We start from the raw sequence: 20,306 nt of genomic DNA, 5'->3' as shown, positions 1-20,306 counted from the left end.
ACATTTGGCACATATACCTGATACACTCAAATTTGAATACTGGAGGGGTTTGGGAGAAATTTTTGGGAATTGTAGTTCACCTACATCCAGAGAAATTGTGACCCTCACCAACAATGTACCTGGATCAAACACAGAACTACCATAAGCAACTGAACCAACTGGAAGGTTTTGAGGGGACTGAACCATCATGGTGGGAGTTGTAGTTCATCCTGCTGCCAGAGAACACACTGAACCCCACCGAGGATGCATCTGGAGCAAACTTGCTACACATGCCCAACACGATCAACTTTAAGTACTGATGGACTTTTAGGGGATTAACCTGGCATGATGTGAGTTGTAGTCCACTCACAACCTTATACATTTTCTTAACAAGACCATTTATAAAATAAAAAGAAACAATGACTTTTTCAAATAATCTGGGCATTGTCGGGTAGGTACCAAGCTAGTTTTAAAAAAAGGAGAGTTGGCAGGACTAAGGCTGGATCTACATTGTTTAGAACTACATTACATAGTCAGTGTAGAACCACATAATGTAGTTCAAAGTAGTTCACCTGCATTGTATGGGTCTAGTAGATTGGCCATATAATGCAATTCCAAACTGCAGTTTATGTCAGTGTAAAGGTAAAGGGTAAAAGTTTCCCCTGACATTACGTCTAGTCATCTCCATTTCTAAGCTAAAGAGTTGGCGTTGTCTGTAGACACCTCCAAGGTCATGTGGCCAGCATGACGGCATGGAGCACCATTACCTCTCTACCGAAGCAATACCTATTGATCTACTCACATTTGCATGTTTTCAAACTGCTATGTTGTCAGAAGCTGGGGCTAACAGCGGGAGCTCACCTCGCTCCCCGGATTCAAACCGCCAACCTTTCAGTCAACAAGTTCAGCAGCTCAGTGGTTTAACCCGCTGCACCACCAGACATATCTCTGGTTGACCATCCTCAGTTTATATGATTTCCTGTATAGTTGGCACGCAGTAGAAAGTTTTAAAATATCCTTGAGCAAACTTTGGCCCTCCAGGTGTTTTGGACTTAAACTCCCACAATTCCTAACAGTGGAATTGTGGGAGTTGAATTCCAAAACAACTGGAGGGCCGAAGTTTGCTCATACCTGCTTTAGAAACAGCAGGTATGAGCAAAGAACCAGGATGAACCCTCTCACTTGCTGCTCCTTGCTCCGCCTGCCTTCCTCTGCGTGGCTGAGGAGGAATCCTTCTGCCAAGGCCACAGCCTGGGCGCTGCTCTCGGCCCCGCACTCCCTCACCCAGCGCTCCATCTCCGCAGGAAGAATGGCCAGGAACTGCTCCAGCACCACCAGGTCCAGCATTTCCGCCTTGGTGTGTTGCTCTGGCTGGAGCCACTGACGGCAGAGGAAGTGGAGCTGGCTGCAAAGACTTCTGGGTCCTTCTGCGTCCTTGTAGCAGAATTGCCTGAAGCACCTCCGTGATCTATTAAAATGGAGCATATCCGCCCGCAGGCTCTTCTGTGTGGCTCTTCTCCAGAAGACTCCACTATACTCAGTCCGAACAGGAGGAGGGCCCTTTCCCAGGTTGGGCTCAAAAGTGTCCTTCCATGTCATCCTTTCAGTTAGATCTTTCACCATTGACAGGTTCTCCTGCATGACAAAAACATTGGAAAAAATATTGAGGATAGAAAGAAAGGAGAATAAAGCAAGCAAATGTTTGATGAAGGAACTATTACAAACACTCTCTTATTTCAGAATCGCATCTGCAACGATAGACATGGTAGGCAATATACCAAGGGGGCCGTATACCAGAATCTTGGATATCCCACCTCTGTCTACACTGAACATATATGTATGTACACGAAAGCGATGAGGCGTTACGGGGAAAATGAGGAATCAAACCTCACAAACTCAGTGACTTGTAGTTCATGCTTGGAACACACTATCTCTGTCTCTGTGGTGCCTTTACTGATATGTGTTTGTTACGGGATGCAGTCTTTATATGTCTGTTTATATTTCTTCAATGTATAATCAAAACCTGGAGTCAATTTGTAGCTTCCAACTTCTCCTCACAGGTTACTTCAATGTAATCATATACTGACTTCCAGCCGTATAACTTTAGTCCTGTAACTTTACATGAGACTTTAATATATATGTTGAAACAAAGAAATGTTTAATGTATTGTCGAAGGCTTTCATGGCCGGAATCACTGGGTTGTTGTAGGTTTTTTCGGGCTATATGGCCATGGTCTAGAGGCATTATCTCCTGACGTTTTGCCTGCATCTATGGCAAGCATCCTCAGAGGTAGTGAGGTCTGTTTATTTATTAATTCTTTTTCACATAAGCTTATTTGTTACAAAGTACTTTACTTCAGTTCCACTTGGGATATTATTGCAACTGTCTTTCACTCCTTTGAATACATAAAATTGTGATAACCACCTGAAGCCTAACCCTGCCAAGACACAAGTGTGTGCTTTCCACCAACAAAACCATGAAGCCAACAGGAAATTGAAAGTAACCTGGGAAGGCCAAGAGCTTGAACAGTGTTTCCATCTCAAATATCTCGGTGTCACTTTAGATCGCACATGAATATTTAGGAAATACTGTAGAAACACCAAGCACAAAGTAGCTGCATGCAAAAATATCCTGAGGAAGCTTACTGGCAGTGCATGGGATGCAGACTCAAAATTAATAAGAACAGCAGCCCTGGCTTTGTCTTACTCAACCACCAAGTATGCCTGCTGTTGGGCACAAGTCTGTCCATGTGAAGCAGGTGAACATAGAACTGAATGAAACATGCAGAATAATCACTGGATGTCTTAAACCTACACCTGTTGATAAACTCTACAAGCTGGTTGGCATTACCCCCCCCCCCCCCCCGGATGTGCGATGGGAAGTTGCTGCTAACTGTGAGAGGAATAAGGTTGAACACTGTGAAACCCATCTTCTGCATGGCTATCAGCCTCCTCCCAGTAGACTCAAATCAAGGAAAAGCTTCATGAGAACCACCACTCCTCTTAACGTTCCCCCAGCATCAGCAACAGCATCCCTCTGGGTAGCTAAACCAGGAAATCCCAAATGGATGCCCCCAACCCCTCCATAAGGGTCTGCCTTCAGGGGCAAAACAAGGATGGGCAACTTAGACGTCCCTGAATAGACTCAGAAGTAGAGTGGGCAGATCAAAAGACAATCTGGCAAAATGGCACTACCTACAAGCATCCTCCACCATGTGTGACTGGAATGTCCAGGGTGGACGAAAGAACTCTTGTCTGTTTGAGGCAACAGTGAATGTTGTAATTGGCCAGCTTGATTAGCATTGAATAGCCTGGCAGCTTCCAAGCCTGGCTGCTTCCACAAATATATATGAACTCCACTTTCCGAGTTTTCAACAGACCTCACAACCTCTGAGGATGCCTGCCATAGATGTGAACAAAACGTAAGGAGAGAATGCTTCTGGAACATGGCCATACAGCCCGGAAAACTCACAGCAACCCAGTGATTTGTCATGAAAGCCTTTGACAACAAACGGAGAGGATCTTTTCTCCATAGACCAAAAACAAAATTCCTTCCACTTCTTCTCTTCTGGGCCATTTCTTCCTCAAACCTCCATTTCTCCCCTCTTAGGCCCCATCTACACAGCTGTATAAATTCCAGATTATCTGCTTTGGACTGGAATATAGGCAGTGTGGACTCTGATAACCCAGGTCAAAGCAGATATTGGGGGATTATCTGCCTTGATATTCAGGATTATATGGCTGTGTGGAAGGGCCCTACACTGCCATGTAAAATCCAGATTATCTGCTTTGAACTGGAATATATGGCAGTGTGGACTCAGATAACCCAGGTCAAATCAAATATTGTGGGATTATCTGCCTTTGTATTCTGTGTTATATGGCTGTGTGGAAGGGCCCTACACTGCCATGTAAAGTCCAGATTATCTGCTTTGAACTGGAATATATGGCAATGTGGACTCAGATAACAGGTCAAAGCAGACACTGTGGGATTATCTGCCTTGGTATTCTGTGTTATATAGCAGTGTGGAAGGGCCCTCAACTCCTCCAAAGCCATGGAGGCCTCCTCCCTCTGCCTGTCACTCAAGGAATCCTTCAAAGGCAGGGGCAGCAGCCTCTCCTCTGAAATAATAAACCCCCTCAGGGATTGAGGGGCCTCTGTACTCACTTGCTCGGCCCAAAACTTTAGGGGAGACACCATTCTCCCAAACTCGTCTGCTTCTCTCCTGAGGATCCCTTCCTTCCTCCTCCAGGGGCTGGAGAGCGACAGGAAGTGCCTGCTTTGAGTGTGGACGTCCCCACTTCCGGGTTTCGCAGCTCTAGCCGGAAGAGGCGGGGCCAAGAGTGAGGCCTAGGCAGGGAGCTGGACTCCAACTCCCGGAAGCCTCAGCGCCTTCTTCCGGAACAAAGCAATGGACTCAAACTGCAGGGAGAGAGACTCCACCTAAATAATGGGAAAGGCTTCTTGAGGGTAAGAGCTGTCCAGCAGTAGAAGAGGCTGGGAATCTGGTGGAGCCTCCTTCCTCCTAGGGAGGATTTCTTTTAGATGGCCATCTGTCAGGGGTGCTTTTGTTGTATCTTTCTGTGTGGCAGCATCTGCGTTCAATGGCCCAGCACTGCTTCCATGAGCCTTTTCCACCTGGAATGATGATAAAACATGGGAGTCTAAACAATATCCCCTTAGCCCAGTAGTTCTCAACCTTCCTAATGCCATGACCCCTTAATACGGTTCCTCATGTTGTGGTGACCCCCCCCCCCACCATAAAATTATTTTTGTTGCTATTTAATAACTGTAATTTTGCTATTGTTATGAATCATAATGTAAATATCTGATCTGTAGGGTGGAATTTCATTCACTGGACCAAATTTGGCACCAATATGCCCAAATTTGAATACTGGTGGGGTTGGGGGGTTGATTGTGTCATTTGGGAGTTGTAGTTGCTGGGATTTATAGTTCACCTACAATCAAAGAGCATTCTGAACTCCACCAACGATGGAATCGAACCAAACTTGGCCCACAGAACTCCCATGATCAACAGAAAATGCTGGGAGAGTTTGGTGGGCACTGACCTTGAGTTTTGGAGTTGTAGTTCACCTACATCCAAAGAGCACTGTGGACTCAAACAATGAAGGATCTGGACCAAACTTGGCACAAATACTCCATACGCTCAAATACTCCATACTCTCAAACACTGGTGGAGTTTAGGGAAAAATAGACCTTGACATTTGGGAGTTGTCATTGCTGGGATTTATAGTTCACCTACAATCAAAGAGCATTCTGAACCCCAGCAATGATAGAATTGGGCCAAAATTCCCACACAGAATCCCCATGACTGACAGAAAACACTGTGGTGACCCCTCTGAAACCCCCTCGCGACCCCCCTAGGGGTCCCGACCCCCAGGTTGAAAAACACTGCCTTAGCCAATAATATGTTTCTTTGTTGATGTCTTGATGTTTTGTCTTATGTCTGTTATAACAGGCTGTGTTTTTAATTAATTTTAGTTTGTTAAGTTATAATTCGTATTTATATGTTGGGTTGTATAAATATTGTTAGTATTGATGTATTGTTGTTGTATTGGGCATTTTATGTTTGGAATCTGCCCTGAGTCCCTTTGGGGAGATAGAGTGGGATATAAATAAAGTTATTATTATTATTATTATTATTATTATTATTATTACATCTCTATCTATATAAATAAAAAATGTAATGTTCATTTGTAGGATTAACATAACTCAAAAACCATTGAACGAATTGACACGAAATTTGGACACAATACACCTAACAGTCCATTAAGTGTCCATCACCCATAAACACACACATGCACACACACACAAAACCCCAGCGGAACAAACTTAAAAACCCCCAAAATACACCATATATACATATACACTCATATACATATGCACATACACACATTCATACACACGTATATATATGCACAAACACACACAAAAATACACACATACATATACATACCCACATATACACATGCATACACATATACATATACACATACATGCATATATACACTCAAATATGCATATAGACAAGCACACACATACACAATATGCATGTACACATATAAATACACAAATATATACACCCACATATATATACACCCCCCCCCCCACACACACACATATATATATATGCAAACACACATTTATACACAAACATATACACACATATATACACACAAAAAACACATATACACAGACTGGGCCACAGCAATGCATGGCAGGGGACAGCTAGTCTTAATAATATTTTCAGTGGGTTGCTCTAAGTTTCCAGGCTGTCTGGGTATGTTCCAGCAGCATTCTCTCCTGTAAAAGATGGGACTGTAAATAATATCCCCTTCACCAATAATGTTTTTCTTTTTTCAACAGGGACAAATGCAAGATACTCCACTTAGGCAGAAAAAATGAAATGCAAAGAAACAGAATGGGGAACGATGCCCAGCTTGAAAGCAGGACATGTGAAAAAGATCTTGGAGTCCTCGTGGGGAGGAAGGTGATCATGAGCCAACTATGTCATGCAGCATCTTAAAAAGCCAATGGGATTTTGGCCTGTATCAAAAGGATTCTAGTGACTAGATCAAGGGAAGTCATAAGGTAAGGTAAAGGTTTTCCCCTGACATTAGGTCCAGTCATGTCCGACTCTGGAGGTTGGCGCTCATCTTTATTTCTAAGCTGAAGATACCTGTCCATAGATACCTCCAAGGTCATGTGGCCGGCATGACTTCATGGACTGTCGTTACCTTCCCGCCAGAGAAGTAACTATTGATCTACTCACATTTGCATGTTTTCAAACTGCTAGGTTGCTAAAAGCTGGGGCTGGCAGGGGGAGCTCACCCCGATCCCCGGATTCAAACCTGCAACCTTTCGGTCAGCAATTTCAGCAGCTCAGTGCTTTAACCCACTGTACCCAAGGCAGAATAGAGGGTATGTCTTATATTGCGCAAATACTTAGAAATCCTGCTATGGCTTCTTTTACAGTTAAGTCATGCTACCCTTCTATTCTGCCTTGGTCAGGCCACACCTGGAATCACACTGTGTCCAATTCTGGGCACCACAATTGAAGGGAGGTGTTGACTCTAAGCTGGAATGTGTCCAGAGGAGGGCGACTCCAACGATCAAGGGCCTCAAGAACAAGCCCTATGAGAAGCGGCTTAAAGAGCTGGGCATGTTTAGCCTGCAGAAGAGAAGGCTGAGAGGAGACATGATGAGGGCCATGTATAAATATGTGAGGAGAATTCATAGGGAGGAGGGAGCAAGCTTGTTTTCTGCTGCCCTGAAGACTAGAATGCGGAAGAATGGCTACTATAGGAAAGGAGATTCCACCTGAAGATTAGGAAGAGCTTCCTAACTGTGAGAGCTGTTAAGCAGTGGAACTCTCTGCCCCGGAGTGTGGTGGAGGCTCCTTCTTTGGAGGCTTTTAAACAGGCTGGATGGCCATCTGTTGGAGATGCTTTGTATGCTTCTTGGTAGGGGGTTGGACTGGATGGCCACAAAGTCTCTTCCAACTCAATGATTTTATGATTCTTTGTTGAGCTGTCTATCATAACAATAGCTTCAGTGTTTTGCCCCCGGTGGCGCAGTGGGTTAAATCCCTGTGGCGGCAGGACTGAAGACCGACAGGTCGCAGGTTCGAATCCGGGGAGAGGCAGATGAGCTCCCTCTATCAGCTCCAGCTCCTCATGCGGGGACATGAGAGAAGCCTCCCACAAGGATAATAAAAACATTAAATCATCCGGGCATCCCCTGGGCAACATCCTTGCAGACGGCCAATTCTCTCACAACAGAAGCAACTTGCAGTTTCCCAAGTTGCTCCTGACACGACCAAAAAAAAAGGTGTTTTGCCTTGCAGGATAATCTGGCCAAAATGAAGTCCCTCTCTTTGGAAACTTGACCAATCAAAGATGGAGGCGGAGGAACCTACTGAGCATGAATTAGGAAACAGCTTTCCTACCGCTCAAGCTGAGTGCAATGGAGGATCCTGGGAAGGAAGCCTGAGAAAAGAAGTGCTGGGTTCGGATCTCTATCTCCAACACTTCAGGCAGTTCTGCTACAAAGAGGCTGAAGGCCCCAGGAAGGTTTGCAGCCAACTCCACCGCCTCTGCTGCCAGTGGCTGGAGCCAGAAACACACACCAAGGCTCAGATGCTGGACCTGTTGGTCCTGGAGCAGCTCTTGGATGTCCTTCCTCCAGAAATGGAAAGCTGGGTCCGGGACTGTGAGACGGAAAACACTTCCCAGGCCGTGGCCTTGGCGGAGGGCTTCCTTCTGAGTCGGGCAGAGCAGGAGAAGCAGGAAGTGCAGCAGGTGAGAGGCATTTGTTTATTTTCAAGCAGATCTGTTTGACCCCTTTTCCTCGAAATCCTCCAGAGCAGGCATGGGCCAACTTTGGCCCTCTGGGTGTTTTGGACTTCAACTCCCACAATTCCTAACAGCCGGTAGGCTGTTAGGAATTGTGGGAGTTGAAGTCCAAAACACTCAGAGGGCCAAAGTTGGCCCATGCCTGCTTCAGAGTATCTATGGCATTTGAACCTCATTATATTATCTTCATGTATTGATCACTTTGACTGTTTCTTCCCCCTACAGGGCTTGATTCCGAAAGGAACAGCTGAGCCCGAGAACAGTCTTTCCGAAACCAAGTGCATCCTGCCAAACAGAGACAGAGTCTCCAACTCAACAGGTAAGATGGAAGGTGCTCTTTTCTTCCTGGCTCCCTCCTCTCAAATGTAAGGAACACATGCTGCTGTTTTTCGTTGCTTAATGTCAACAGTGATTTGTATTCAACACTTTGAAACTGTGTGGATAAGGGAAGCTAGTTGTACAGTTGCTCATTGGTTGTTTATGATTTCGATTGACCTTATAGCGCACGTGGGATCCTAACAAGGACCCAACTATAGCACAACTATAGTCCATTGTTCTCTGACCATAACTGTATCGTATCTGCTAGTCTGTTGCAAACATAGCTCAAGAGTGACTGGGAAATTTGGGGGTTCTACCTAGGCACCAGCTAGCCAGTGTTGTCTGGATGTACTGTTTTCCTTGAATAGTATCTCCTGCTACCTAGGACCCTAAGATCATCCAGAGAGGCCCTGTTCGTTGTCCCCCCCATCTCAATCGCATTCGGTGGGGACAAAGGACAGGGCTTTTTCTGTGGTGGCCCTTCGGTTGTGGAAATCCCTCCCAAGTGAAATTAGATCTTCTCCATCCCTCCTGACCTTTCGGAAACAAGTGAAATCCTGGCTATGGGATCAAGCCTTTGCAGAACTATGTTCACCTGCTGGCAAAGTGACGGTTCTAATGGACTTGATGGACCGCTTTTAGGACGATGACTTAAATCGGCGACTGTTTGACTGTTGGGTTGTTGTAGGTTTTTTGGGCTATATGGCCATGTTCTAGAAGCATTCTCTCCTGACGTATTGCCTGCATCTATGGCAAGCATCCTCAGAGGTTGTGAGCTCTCAGAGGTTGCGAGGACATCGCAACCTCTGAGGATGCTTGCCATAGATGCAGGAGAAACGTCAGGAGATAATGCTTCTAGAACAGTGTTTCTCAACCTGGGGGTCGGGACCCCTGGGGGGGTCGTGAGGGGATGTCAGAAGGGTCGCCAAAGACCATCAGAAAACACAGTAGTTTCTACTGATCATGGGGTTCTGTTTGAGAAGTTTGGCCCAGTTCTATCATTGGTGGATTTCAGAATGGTTTTTGATTGTAGGTGAACTATACATCCCAGCAACTACAACTCCCAAATGACAAAATCAGTTCCCCCCAACCCCGCCAGTATTCAAATTTGGGCATATCATGTATTTGTGCCAAATTTGGTCCAGTGAATGAAAATACACCCTGCATATCAGATATTTATATTGTGATTCATAACAGTAGCAAAATTTCAATTATGGAGTAGCAACGAAAATAATGTTATGTTTGGGGGTCACCACAACATGAGGAACTGTATGAAGTTGTCATGGCATGGGAAGGTTGAGAAATACTGTTCTAGAACATGGCCATATAGCCCGAAAATACATTATTACTTGTCTTATTTACTGTTGTATTGTCATCTTCATCATCCCACGTTTTCCTCCTAATTTGGACCCAAACTAGCTCACAATGTAAAAGGACAATAAATAAATAACTTCAAGAAAATAAATATTAGAAATCACATGTGAAAGGGTTAAATGAATACAATGGCTTAGCAAAAGCTGCAGTTCTATATAAGCAGGTGTGCCTGTAGCTTAGTAGACATCAGCCCGAGGTAAACCTCAGTGTGTGAAAGGTCTCAGTCTGTGAGAAGGCCTCACAGTGTGAGATAGGCCTTAGCCTGCCTGAAATTCCCCTGATTGAGTCTTGTCCCCAGACAAGAATCAATTAGTGCCAGTTAACACCTCCAACCCTTGGCCTAAAATCATGTCCCTGCACCTTACTATTGTACTATTCAAGTTATAATGAGCCTGTTACGTACGCTGCTATATGACCTGTGCAGTTTATTGACTAGCCTTACTTCTAAATTGTTTGCACATCATTTTGCCCTCCCAAAATGAGGCTTGAAGTTGCTTATGATGTTTGTTTTTAGTATTGTTATAATGTTGTTCTGTGATGTTTTTACACTGTTGTTATATATTTTTACATGTTATGGTTTTAACTCTTTGTGTTGGGCTTGTCCCCATGTAAGCTGCCCCGAGTCCCTTTGAGGAGATGGAGGCGGGATATAAAAATAAAGTTGTTATCATTATTATTATACAGTTCCGGCCCAACTTACCTGTCCAAATATGTCTCCCTCTATGTCCCACCTCGGAGTTTAAGATCTTTTGGGGAGACCCTGCTCTTGACCCTGCCTCCGGCGCAAACACGCTTGGCAGGAACGAGGGACAGGGCCTTCTCGGTGATGGCCCCTCGCCTGTGGAACTTGCTCCCCAGCGAAATCATGTCAACTACATCCCTCGTCTCCTTCAGGAAGAAATTGAAAACATGGTTGTGGGCCCAGACTTTCGGGTAACACGCTGATAATTGATAATGACAATGATGAGAATGCTGTGGAAAATGGAGTATAGACAGGCTTCTGATTGTGTTGTTGTTTGCAGAATTCGATTCTGGATAACGCTAGACAGCCAGTATTATTTTAAATGGATTTAATTTTAAATTATTTTTAAACAAATTTAATGTATCATTTATATGTAATTACCGTATTATTATCTTGTATGTGAGGGCATCGAATTGTTGCCGGCTGTAAGCTGCCCTGAGGGGGTTGAGAAGGGCGGGGTACAAATCTATATACATAAAAATGTAATGTTCGTTTGTGGGATTAACATAACTCAAAAACCACTGGACGAATTGACACCAAATTTGGACACAATACACCTATTAGGCCAACGAGTGACCATCACTCATTAAAAACACTGAAAAACAGAGCAGAAGGGACTTAAAAAGCCAAAAAACAAACAATGCATTACATCGCATGCGCAAAACCACATATATAAAGAAATATACATATATATACACACACAAAACACATATACACAGCCTGGCCCCAGCACGTGGCAGGGGATGGCTAGAGTTTGAAATAAAAAAATAAAAATGAATATTATTATTATTATTATTCCCCTAGGCGATAATCAGTCAAACCTGGAAACTGCAAGGGCATTAAATGCTAGTCAAGGTGGCCAGTTGCAACATTCACACTTGCCTCAAGCAGACAAGCATTCTTTCTACCTCCCTGGACATCATTCCACAGATATCTAAACCCCACTTGCCTAGTTTCCAACAGGCCTCACAACCTCTGAGGATGCCTGCCATAGATGCAGGCGAAACATCAGGAGAGAATGCTTCTGGAACATGGCCATATAGCCTGGAAAACTCACAGCAACCCAATACATTCTCCGTTTTAAACCGCAAATGACCTAACCCAGCATCCCCATGCATTCTTTGTGGTGCTTAATAAAGTATAACCTCCATATCTTCAGGCGATATGTTTGAAGACCCCCTCCTCCCATTGATGTAGCTAAAAGAAGCTTAAGCAAAAGGGTAAAATAAATAAATAAAACATCTTCTGATGTCAGATAGTTTTCTTTGAACTGATCCTATTTTTATTTCTTTAAATATATTTACAAGAGTTTGATACACCTTCCAATTCTGAGTTTCTTGCCACCTTCAGCATGTATGTGTGTTTGATCTACTGTATATTCCGGCATATAAGACGACTCCCAACTATTCCAGTTAAAATATAGAGTTTGGGATATATTCGCCATATAAGACTACCCCTCTTCCAACGCACACCAGATTTTTTTTAAAAGCATCAGATTTGATTTCAATATGGTAATTTTCCTATTACTGTACCTCCTTCTCTGCCTCTCAGATCTCGCACATGTACACCTGCACCGCTTCACTGCAGTCTTCAGGAGCGAGATCTGAGAGGCAGAGGAGGAGGTCAGACAGGTAAAAGAGGTGGGTTTGTCTGGGCCCAGAGCTACTCTATCTCTTTTTTCCATACCTCGGGCACCCCGGATGCCTGCAGCTTGCTCCGCCCTTCACTTACAACTTCCTGGTGAGGCGCCCCTTCACCTCACCGTCGGAACCGCATTAAGTCCACAAATCCCGATGAATGGATTTTCTTCTACCGTACTTGTGCAGCGTCGCCCTTAATACTTTCATACAGTCACTGCATACAGCAGGGACATGGCCATTTCAGCACCTGCTCTATAAGACTACTCCTGTGCATAAGACTACTCCCATGTGTAAGACTACTCCAGCATATAAGACTACTCCAGCGTATAAGGCTACTCCAGCGTATAAGACTACTCCCATGTATAAGGCTACTCCCATGTATAAGACGACCTCTGACTTTTGAGAAGACTTCTTGGGTTAAAAAGTAATCTTATACACCAGAATATACGGTAATTTTGTCTGTGATTGAGTAACTGAGGAAAGACTTAAGTGACAAACAGGATTTGTACGTGACTCACCCTTTCTCCTTTCACTGCAGATGGAACTTGGGCAACACATACCACAGCATCTCATTATCCTGATGCATTTGGTGCAACTTCAGTAACAATGGAACAGGTAAGAGGTGGTATCCATGGAGGGCTGGGTGTCCCTGACCCTTCACAGATCCCTGAGCCTCCATCACAGGCCAGAAGGTGACAGCAGGTGACACAAGACAGAATCCAGATCAGCTGACAAGTGGAGTGGCAAGGACTCTTAGTTCCTGAGTTTGAACTGTGGTTGCCATATTTAAAAATGTGACTCTAGCCAGGCAACTCCTATTTACCTAATGCAGGTTTCCATGACTTCTGACCCGCAGGCTGGATACGCCCCAAAATGGTCTCTGTGTGCCCTGGGAAGCTCTAGGCTTTAGGCCTTTAGAGCAGTGTCACTCAACTTGGGATCGGGGCCCCTAGGGGGGATCGCAAGGGGGTTTCAGAGGAATCGCCAAAGACCATCAGAAAATATATATTTCTGATGGTCTTAGGAACCCCTTTGGCAGAGAAGGCTGAAGAACTCTCCGCCTGTCTTTCTCTTCCTTTTCGGAAACAGATGGCTTATCCTCCCCCAAAAGCCCTCCTCCTGCTATGACTGGCTGGCCTCTCAGCCAAGGGGAGGGCTGTTTCTGAGACTCCAAGCAGGGATTGGAGAGCAGGCGTGCTCAGCGCAGGGCAGCATGGTGCACATGTGCGGGGTGAGGGAGAGCGTGCAAGGCTGGAGGGAGGTTTGCGCCAGCGAGTCCCTTCAAGGCATGGGGGTTCTGTGTGGGAAGTTTGATCCAATTTTATTGTTAGTTTGGGTTCAGAATGCTCTTTGATTGTAGGTGAACTATAAATCCCAGCAACTACCACTCCCAAATGTCAAAGTCTATTTTCCCCAAACCCCAACAGTGTTCACATCTGGGCATATTGAGTGTTTGTGTCAAATTTGGTCCAGATCCATTGTTTGAATTCACAGTGCTCTCTGGATGTAGGTGAACTACAACTCCAAAACTCAAGGTCAATGCCCACCAAAACCTTCCAGTATTTTCTGTTGGTCAAGGCATGTGGGGTTTATATATCTGTGGAATAATGTCCAGGATGGGAGAAAAAAACAGGGCAACAGAAAACAAACTTGCTCCCTCCTCCCTGTGACTTCCCTTCACATATTGACATGTGGTCCTCATCATGTCTCCTCTCAGCCTTCTCTTCTTCAGGCTAAACATGCCCATCTCTTTAAGCTGCTCCTCATAGGGCTTGTTCTCCAGACCCTTGATCATTTTAGTCGCCCTCCTCTGAACACATTCCAGCTTGTCAATATCTCGCTTCAATTTTGATGTCTAGAATTGGACACAATATTCCAGGTGTGGTCTGACCAAGGTGGAATAGAGGGGTAGCATGACTTCCCTAGATCTAGACACTATGCTCCTCTTGATGCAGGCCAAAATCCCATTGGCTTTTTTTGCTGCCACATCACATTGTTGGCTCATGTTTAACTTGTCCACGAGGACTCCTAGATTTTTTTCACATGTACTGCTCTTGAGCCACACATCCCCCATCACAAGTTGGAAAGTTTGGTGGTCAGAAGGTAATGGCAGGTGACAGCAGGCAGGATCCAGATGAGCTGGGAAGTGGCAAGAATCCCAAATTCCTCGGGCATGCCTGATTCCAATGACCTTTTTTTTCTCCAGGTGACCTTTGAGGAGGTGGCTGTGTTTTTCTCGGAGGAGGAGTGGGCCTTGCTGGACCCAGAGCAATGGGCCTTACACAGGGAAGTCATGGAGGAGAATCTGGGCCTTGTGTCTTCTCTGGGTAAGTTCACTTCTTTCTAGTGGTTCATCAATTGTATAACCAACAGCAATCACAATTGTTTCTCTTACAGAGAAAGGTCTTATAACTTGAGTTCATTAAAACAATGTTCCACACACAGGAATGCAAACAGGTTATTCTGAACCTTTTGAATTCTCTTTCCACACCCACACTCTAACACTATAGAGGCCTAACTATATCTCTTACTCTTTCTCCCTGGAGGCTTTAACTATTTTCTTCAAAGAGGTATTGTTTAACAACAGTTCCCAAAACCCTTCCTTCCCCTTCAAAACTCCTAATAATAATAATAATAATAATAATTTTTATTTCTACCCTGCCACCATCTCCCCGATGGGAACTCGGAGCGGCTTACATGGGGCCAAGCCCAGACAACATAATACAGCAATAAAATCAAAACATATACAACAGACAACAACAACATTATCAAAATGACATTAAAATAATAATAAAATAAAATAAAATTCCGATAGACACAATCACGATAGAGATGACAATGGGCGGGCCACATATTCCAATTATTTTTTTTAAAAAAAAACAATTAACAGACTGTGATGAGATAAAATAGGAGCAGGATGTTTAAATGGAAGTCATAAAACACACAGAGTTGTGGGACAGAACATCCTATTTGGAGAGCATGAACTCCATTAGCCGAAAACGTTCTAACTAACTCTTCAAACACCAAACTCACCATTATAGCTGCCTTAGCTCCTTCCTTTCCCTTTGACTCTTCCCATCTCCAACTCCCTCCAATTTCATCAGCTAATCAGATCGCACTTACAGTTGTGAAGCTGCCAGTTGCTCCAGCTCCCTGCTCTCCTTAGCGTTTCTAAGCCAGGCCTGTCTACTGATTTTACACCAACCCTGTAAGGTAGGCCAAAGGTAGGCCAATCCATTACAAATGGCATTAAAACATCTGCTCCCAGGCTCTCTTTCAAAAGAGGTTAAACTATTTGGAATTGGTGTTACCCAGGGTGTTAACCTCTTTTTTAGGGGGAGGGGGGGTATAAAAATCGAAACTATTAGGAATTAGCCTTCGTTTAGCAAAGTAGTAAACAGAGTGTGCCTCAATGTATGTATCTTGCATACATACATTGCTTGTTTTGGGAATCAACAATGAGTTCCCTTGTTGATTCCCAAAACAAGCAATTTAGGCAGTTGTCGTTAGGATCACCGTATTAGCCTGGGACTCGGTTCTCTGCCGTGAAAGAAGGGAGGTGGGGGGTGGGAGGCCAGGTACAGTTGGGGAAGGGAGTGCACATAAGACATCTGTTTTGTGAGGGAAATTGAAACTGCAGTTTCAATTTGGCACAGTGTTTGGCCAATAAGGGGTGGATGGGAATTGAGGCTGATATATACAGGAGGTCTGAGCAGGAAACCTTTAGAACTGTCTTTTTAGGATTGTGGAAAGAAGGAATAAACCACTTGTCTCCAGCGCTTTATTGTTGTGAGTTTGATTTTAAGTCCAAGAGCTTCCAGAGTCTGACAGTTGTAGGCCACAAACTTAAGAGTTTACTCATGGCTTTGAATGCCCCAACTCTCGCGAGAATCGAAACCTCGTGGGATCTCTCTCTGAGGAAGCTGCATTCATTTTGTCTCTCCTTCAAAAGGATGGAAGGACAAAAGCTATCTGTAGATTAGATGAAGAACTGAGAGAGAAATCAGAAAAAGGGAGAGAGTTTATATTTGCAACAGCACAACAACAGAGAGGAAACAAACAAGGACATCTAATTACCTCTCAACAAAAGTTTGCCCCAGGCGCAGTCAGGCCATTGTATGCTAATCAAGGTGGTCAGTTGAAACATTCACACCTAGCTCTCGCAGAGAAGAGTCCTTTGTCTCACCCTGGTCATGCCACAGATATATAAATTCTTTTGCCTAGTTCCAACAGACCTAGAACCACAGACCAGCTAGAACCATAAGTAGTGTTGAACCTTAGACTTGAAAAAAGTCAGAATATGTTTATATATTTCTAACACCAGCATCACTATGAGGGTCAGTGTCCTTGTCTGACCAGTACTTTCTCTCCTTTCCAGATGTTGAAGAGGCACTTGGTGAGAATGAAGAGGAGCCAACCAGGATGTTGCCCAAAATAGCCGGTTATCGACTGATGTGCGAGAATGAAAGGAACCCTGAGTTTCAAGTTTTTGTGGGTGGGGAAGTGAGTGGACTTTCGGGACAGGAAATTACACCAAAAATAAAGGAAAGGAATAAATACATATGCCTTCTATGTGGAAGAAGCTCCAGTTTGAAAGCAAGCCTTGACTGTCACGTGAGATCTCACAGAGGGGTGATTTATTTCAGTGGTGGTGAGCAAAGAAAGATCATCAGCGTTAGGGAAGCCTTTATTTCCCATCAAAAAAACTATACGAGTGGGAAACCATTTCAGTGCTTGGAATGTGGAAAGGTCTTCAGTCTGAGGAAGCTCCTCACTCGCCATGAAACAATTCACGCAGGGAAGAAGCCATTTTCATGTTTATGGTGTGGAATAAACTTCGCTCATATGGATAGCCTCTCAAGCCATCAAAGAATTCACGCAGGAGAGAAACCATATAAATGCTCAGAATGTGGTAAGAGCTTCAATCAGAAAAATGGCCTGACTTATCATCGAAGAGTGCATACAGGAGAGAAACCCTTTGAATGCTTAGAGTGTGGAAAGAGCTTCAGTCGCAGAACAGTCCTTACTGAGCATCAAAGAACTCACACAGGAGAGAAACCCTTTAAATGCTCAGAATGTGGAAAAAGCTTCAGTCGGAAAACAAGCCTTGCGTGTCATCAAAGAATTCACACAGGGGAGAAACCATTCAAATGCTTGGAGTGTGGAAAGAGCTTCAATAACAAATCCCACCTCACTGTTCATCAAAGAATTCACACAGGTGGGAACCCATATAAATGCTTGAAGTGTGGAAAGAGCTTCAGGTACAAGTCACAACTCACTGTTCATCAGAGAACTCATACAGGAGAGAACCCCTTCAAATGCTTAGAGTGTGGGAAGACATTCAATTGGCAGCAAAACCTCATAACCCATAGAAGATGTCACACGGGGGAGAAACCCTTTAAATGCTCCGATTGTGGAAAGAGCTTCAGTCAGAAAACGGTCCTTACTGGTCATCAAAGAACTCATACAGGGGAGAAACCCTTTCCGTGCATGGAGTGTGGAAAGAACTTCAGGCAGAAGTCAAACCTCGTTTCTCATCAAAGCAGCCATACAGGGGAGGCACCATTTCAGTGCTTAGAGTGTGGAAAGGGCTTCGGAATGAAAATACGCCTTACTCGTCATCAACGAACTCACACAAGGTCAAAATTCTTTGAGTTGGATTGTGTAAAGGCGTTCTATCAGAGGTCATACCATAATTCTTGTCAAAGAAGTCATACAGCGGAGAAGCCATTTCAGTGCTTGGATTGTGGAAAGAGGTTCTATCACAAGCAAAATCTCATTATTCATGAAAAATCTCATAGAGAGGAAAAACCCTTTAAATGCCTGGAATGTGGAAAGGTCTTCGGTCTGAGAAAACTCCTCACTCGCCATCAAGCAATCCACAGAATGAAGAAGTCATGGAAATGTTTGGAGTGTGGCAATAGCTGCAGGAACAAGTCCGAGCTCGCAGTTCATCAAAGAACTCACACAGGGGAGAAACCCTTTCAATGCTTAGAGTGTGGAAAGAACTTCAGTCAGAAATCCCACCTCACTGTCCATCAAAGAATTCACACAGGTGGGAATCCATACAAATGCTTGGAGTGTGAGAAGAGCTTCAGGTACAAGTCACAACTCACTGTCCATCAAATAACTCACACAGGAGAGAAACCCTTTCAATGCTTGGAGTGTGGGAAAAGGTTCACTCGGAAGCAAAACCTCACGATCCATAAAAGATGTCACACGGGGGAGAAACCCTTTCAATGCTCCGAGTGTGGAAAGAGCTTCCGTCAGAAAATGGCTCTTACTCGTCATCAAAGAACCCATACAGGGGAGAGACCCTTTCCATGTTCAGAGTGTGGAAAGAACTTCAAGGACTTGCCAAACCTCATTTCTCATCAAATGAGTCATTTTGGTGCTTGGAGTGTGGAAGGAGCTTCAGGTACAAGTCACAACTCACTGTCCATCAAATAGCTCATACAGGAGAGAAACCCTTTAAATGATCAGAGTGTGGAAAGAGCTTCAATCAAAAATCCCATCAGTTCACAAAGGTGAGAATCCATATAAATGCTTGGAGTGTGGAAGGAGCTTCAGGTACAAGTCAGAACTCACGGTTCATCAAAGAAGGCATACAGGGGAGAAACACTTTCATTGTTTGGAGTGTGGGAAGATGTTCACTCACAAGTCACATCTCCGTGGTCATCAAAGAATCCACACTGGGGAGAAACCCTTTAAATTCTGAGTGTGGAAAAAGCTTCAGATGGAAGATAACTTTTATGTACCATCAAAGATGTGATGCAGGCAAGAAGCCCTTTAAATGCACACAGTGTGGGAAGAGCTTCAGGTGGAAAGTGAGTCTCAAAGGTCATCAAAGAAGTCATAAAGGAGGAAAAGCATTTTAATGCTTAGAGCAGTGGTTCTCTACTTGTGGGTCCCCAGATGTTTTGGCCTTCAATTCCCAGAAATCCTCACAGCTGGTAAACTGGCTGGGATTTCTGGGAGTTGTAGGCCAAAACACCTGGGGACATGCAGGTTGAGAACCACTGGCTTAGTGTGGAAAGAGCCTCAGATGGAAGAAAAATCTTACATTTCAAGAATATCGTATAGGCAAGAAGCTATTTAAATGCATGTCATGTGGAACAAGCTTGGCTAGGAAGTCATACTTGACTCATCATCAAAGAAAATATACACAGTGTTCCCTCACTTATTGCGGGTGTTCCGTTCCAGGACCACCTGTAATAAGTGGAAATCTGTGAAGTAGGGACATAACAGTTTATTTATTTTAATAATTATACACATTCCTTACTTACTGCAGAGTGTCTCTCCTTAATGTTATTTTCCTTTTACACCCGTTTGTCAGTAACATCTCCTATAGAATCATAGAAGAGTTGGAAGAGACCTCATGGGCCATCTAGTCCAACCCCATTCTGTCAAGAAGCAGGAAAATTGCATTCAATGCACCCCCGACAGATGGCCATCCAGCCCCTGTTTAAAAGCTTCTAAAGAAGGAGCCTCCACCACACTCTAGGGCAGAGAGTTCCACTGCTGAACGGCTCTCACAGTCAGGCAGTTCTTCCTAATGTTCAGATAGAATCTCATTTCTTGTAGTTTGAGGCCATTGTTTCGCATCCTAGTCTCCAGGTCAGCAGAAAACAAGCTTGCTCCCTCCTCCCTATGACTTCCTCTCATGTATTTATACATGGCCATCATGTCTCCTCTTGGCCTTCTCTTCTTCAGGCTAAACATGCCCAGCTCTTTAAGCCACTCCTCATAGGGCTTATTCTCCAGACCTTTGATCATTTTGGTCGCCCTCCTCTGGACACATTCCAGCTTGTCAATTGGACACAGTATTCCAGATGTGGTCTAACCAAGGCAGAATAGAGGGGTAACCCGACTTTCCTGGAT

At 44.3% G+C, this 20,306-nt stretch overlaps 2 protein-coding genes across 2 annotated transcripts in view; one reads left to right on the top strand and one right to left on the bottom strand.

Annotated features, from left to right (window-relative positions):
- LOC132766091 (uncharacterized) overlaps nt 1-4,305 on the bottom strand; it is a 28,250-nt gene extending 23,945 nt beyond the window's left edge. The window contains exons 1-2 of the mRNA XM_060760446.2: nt 4,144-4,305; nt 1,162-1,614 (exon numbers count right to left, since the gene is read on the bottom strand). Coding sequence (XP_060616429.2) covers nt 1,162-1,614; nt 4,144-4,176 — 486 coding nt within the window. The 5' untranslated portion in view covers nt 4,177-4,305. The remainder of the gene's footprint in view (nt 1-1,161; nt 1,615-4,143) is intronic.
- A 27-nt stretch (nt 4,306-4,332) lies between these two features.
- Nucleotides 4,333-18,935, top strand: LOC132765983 (zinc finger protein 420-like). Its single transcript, XM_067465152.1, has 7 exons — nt 4,333-4,446; nt 6,364-6,588; nt 7,844-8,297; nt 8,577-8,670; nt 12,964-13,040; nt 14,632-14,752; nt 16,804-18,935. Exons 3-7 carry the CDS (start codon nt 7,896-7,898, stop codon nt 18,873-18,875), a joined length of 2,766 nt encoding a protein of 921 aa, XP_067321253.1. The 5' UTR covers nt 4,333-4,446; nt 6,364-6,588; nt 7,844-7,895; the 3' UTR covers nt 18,876-18,935.
- Nucleotides 18,936-20,306: the final 1,371 nt, after the last annotated feature.

The sequence above is a fragment of the Anolis sagrei genome, chromosome 2 (genome assembly GCF_037176765.1).
Source record: "Anolis sagrei isolate rAnoSag1 chromosome 2, rAnoSag1.mat, whole genome shotgun sequence".
NCBI classification, from domain to species: Eukaryota; Metazoa; Chordata; class Lepidosauria; order Squamata; family Dactyloidae; genus Anolis; species Anolis sagrei.
The sequence above is the reverse complement of the archived record's forward strand: the minus strand, read 5'-3'. Positions and strand labels throughout refer to the sequence as shown.

Excerpts from the sequence above, each read along its gene's own strand:
- LOC132765983 (XM_067465152.1), top strand. The coding sequence starts at position 7,896 with ATGGAGGCGGAGGAACCTACTGAGCATGAATTAGGAAACAGCTTTCCT. Across the intron at positions 8,671-12,963 it reads CAGAGTCTCCAACTCAACAG|ATGGAACTTGGGCAACACAT; the intron begins GTAAGATGGAAG and ends CTTTCACTGCAG. Across the intron at positions 13,041-14,631 it reads CTTCAGTAACAATGGAACAG|GTGACCTTTGAGGAGGTGGC; the intron begins GTAAGAGGTGGT and ends TTTTTTCTCCAG.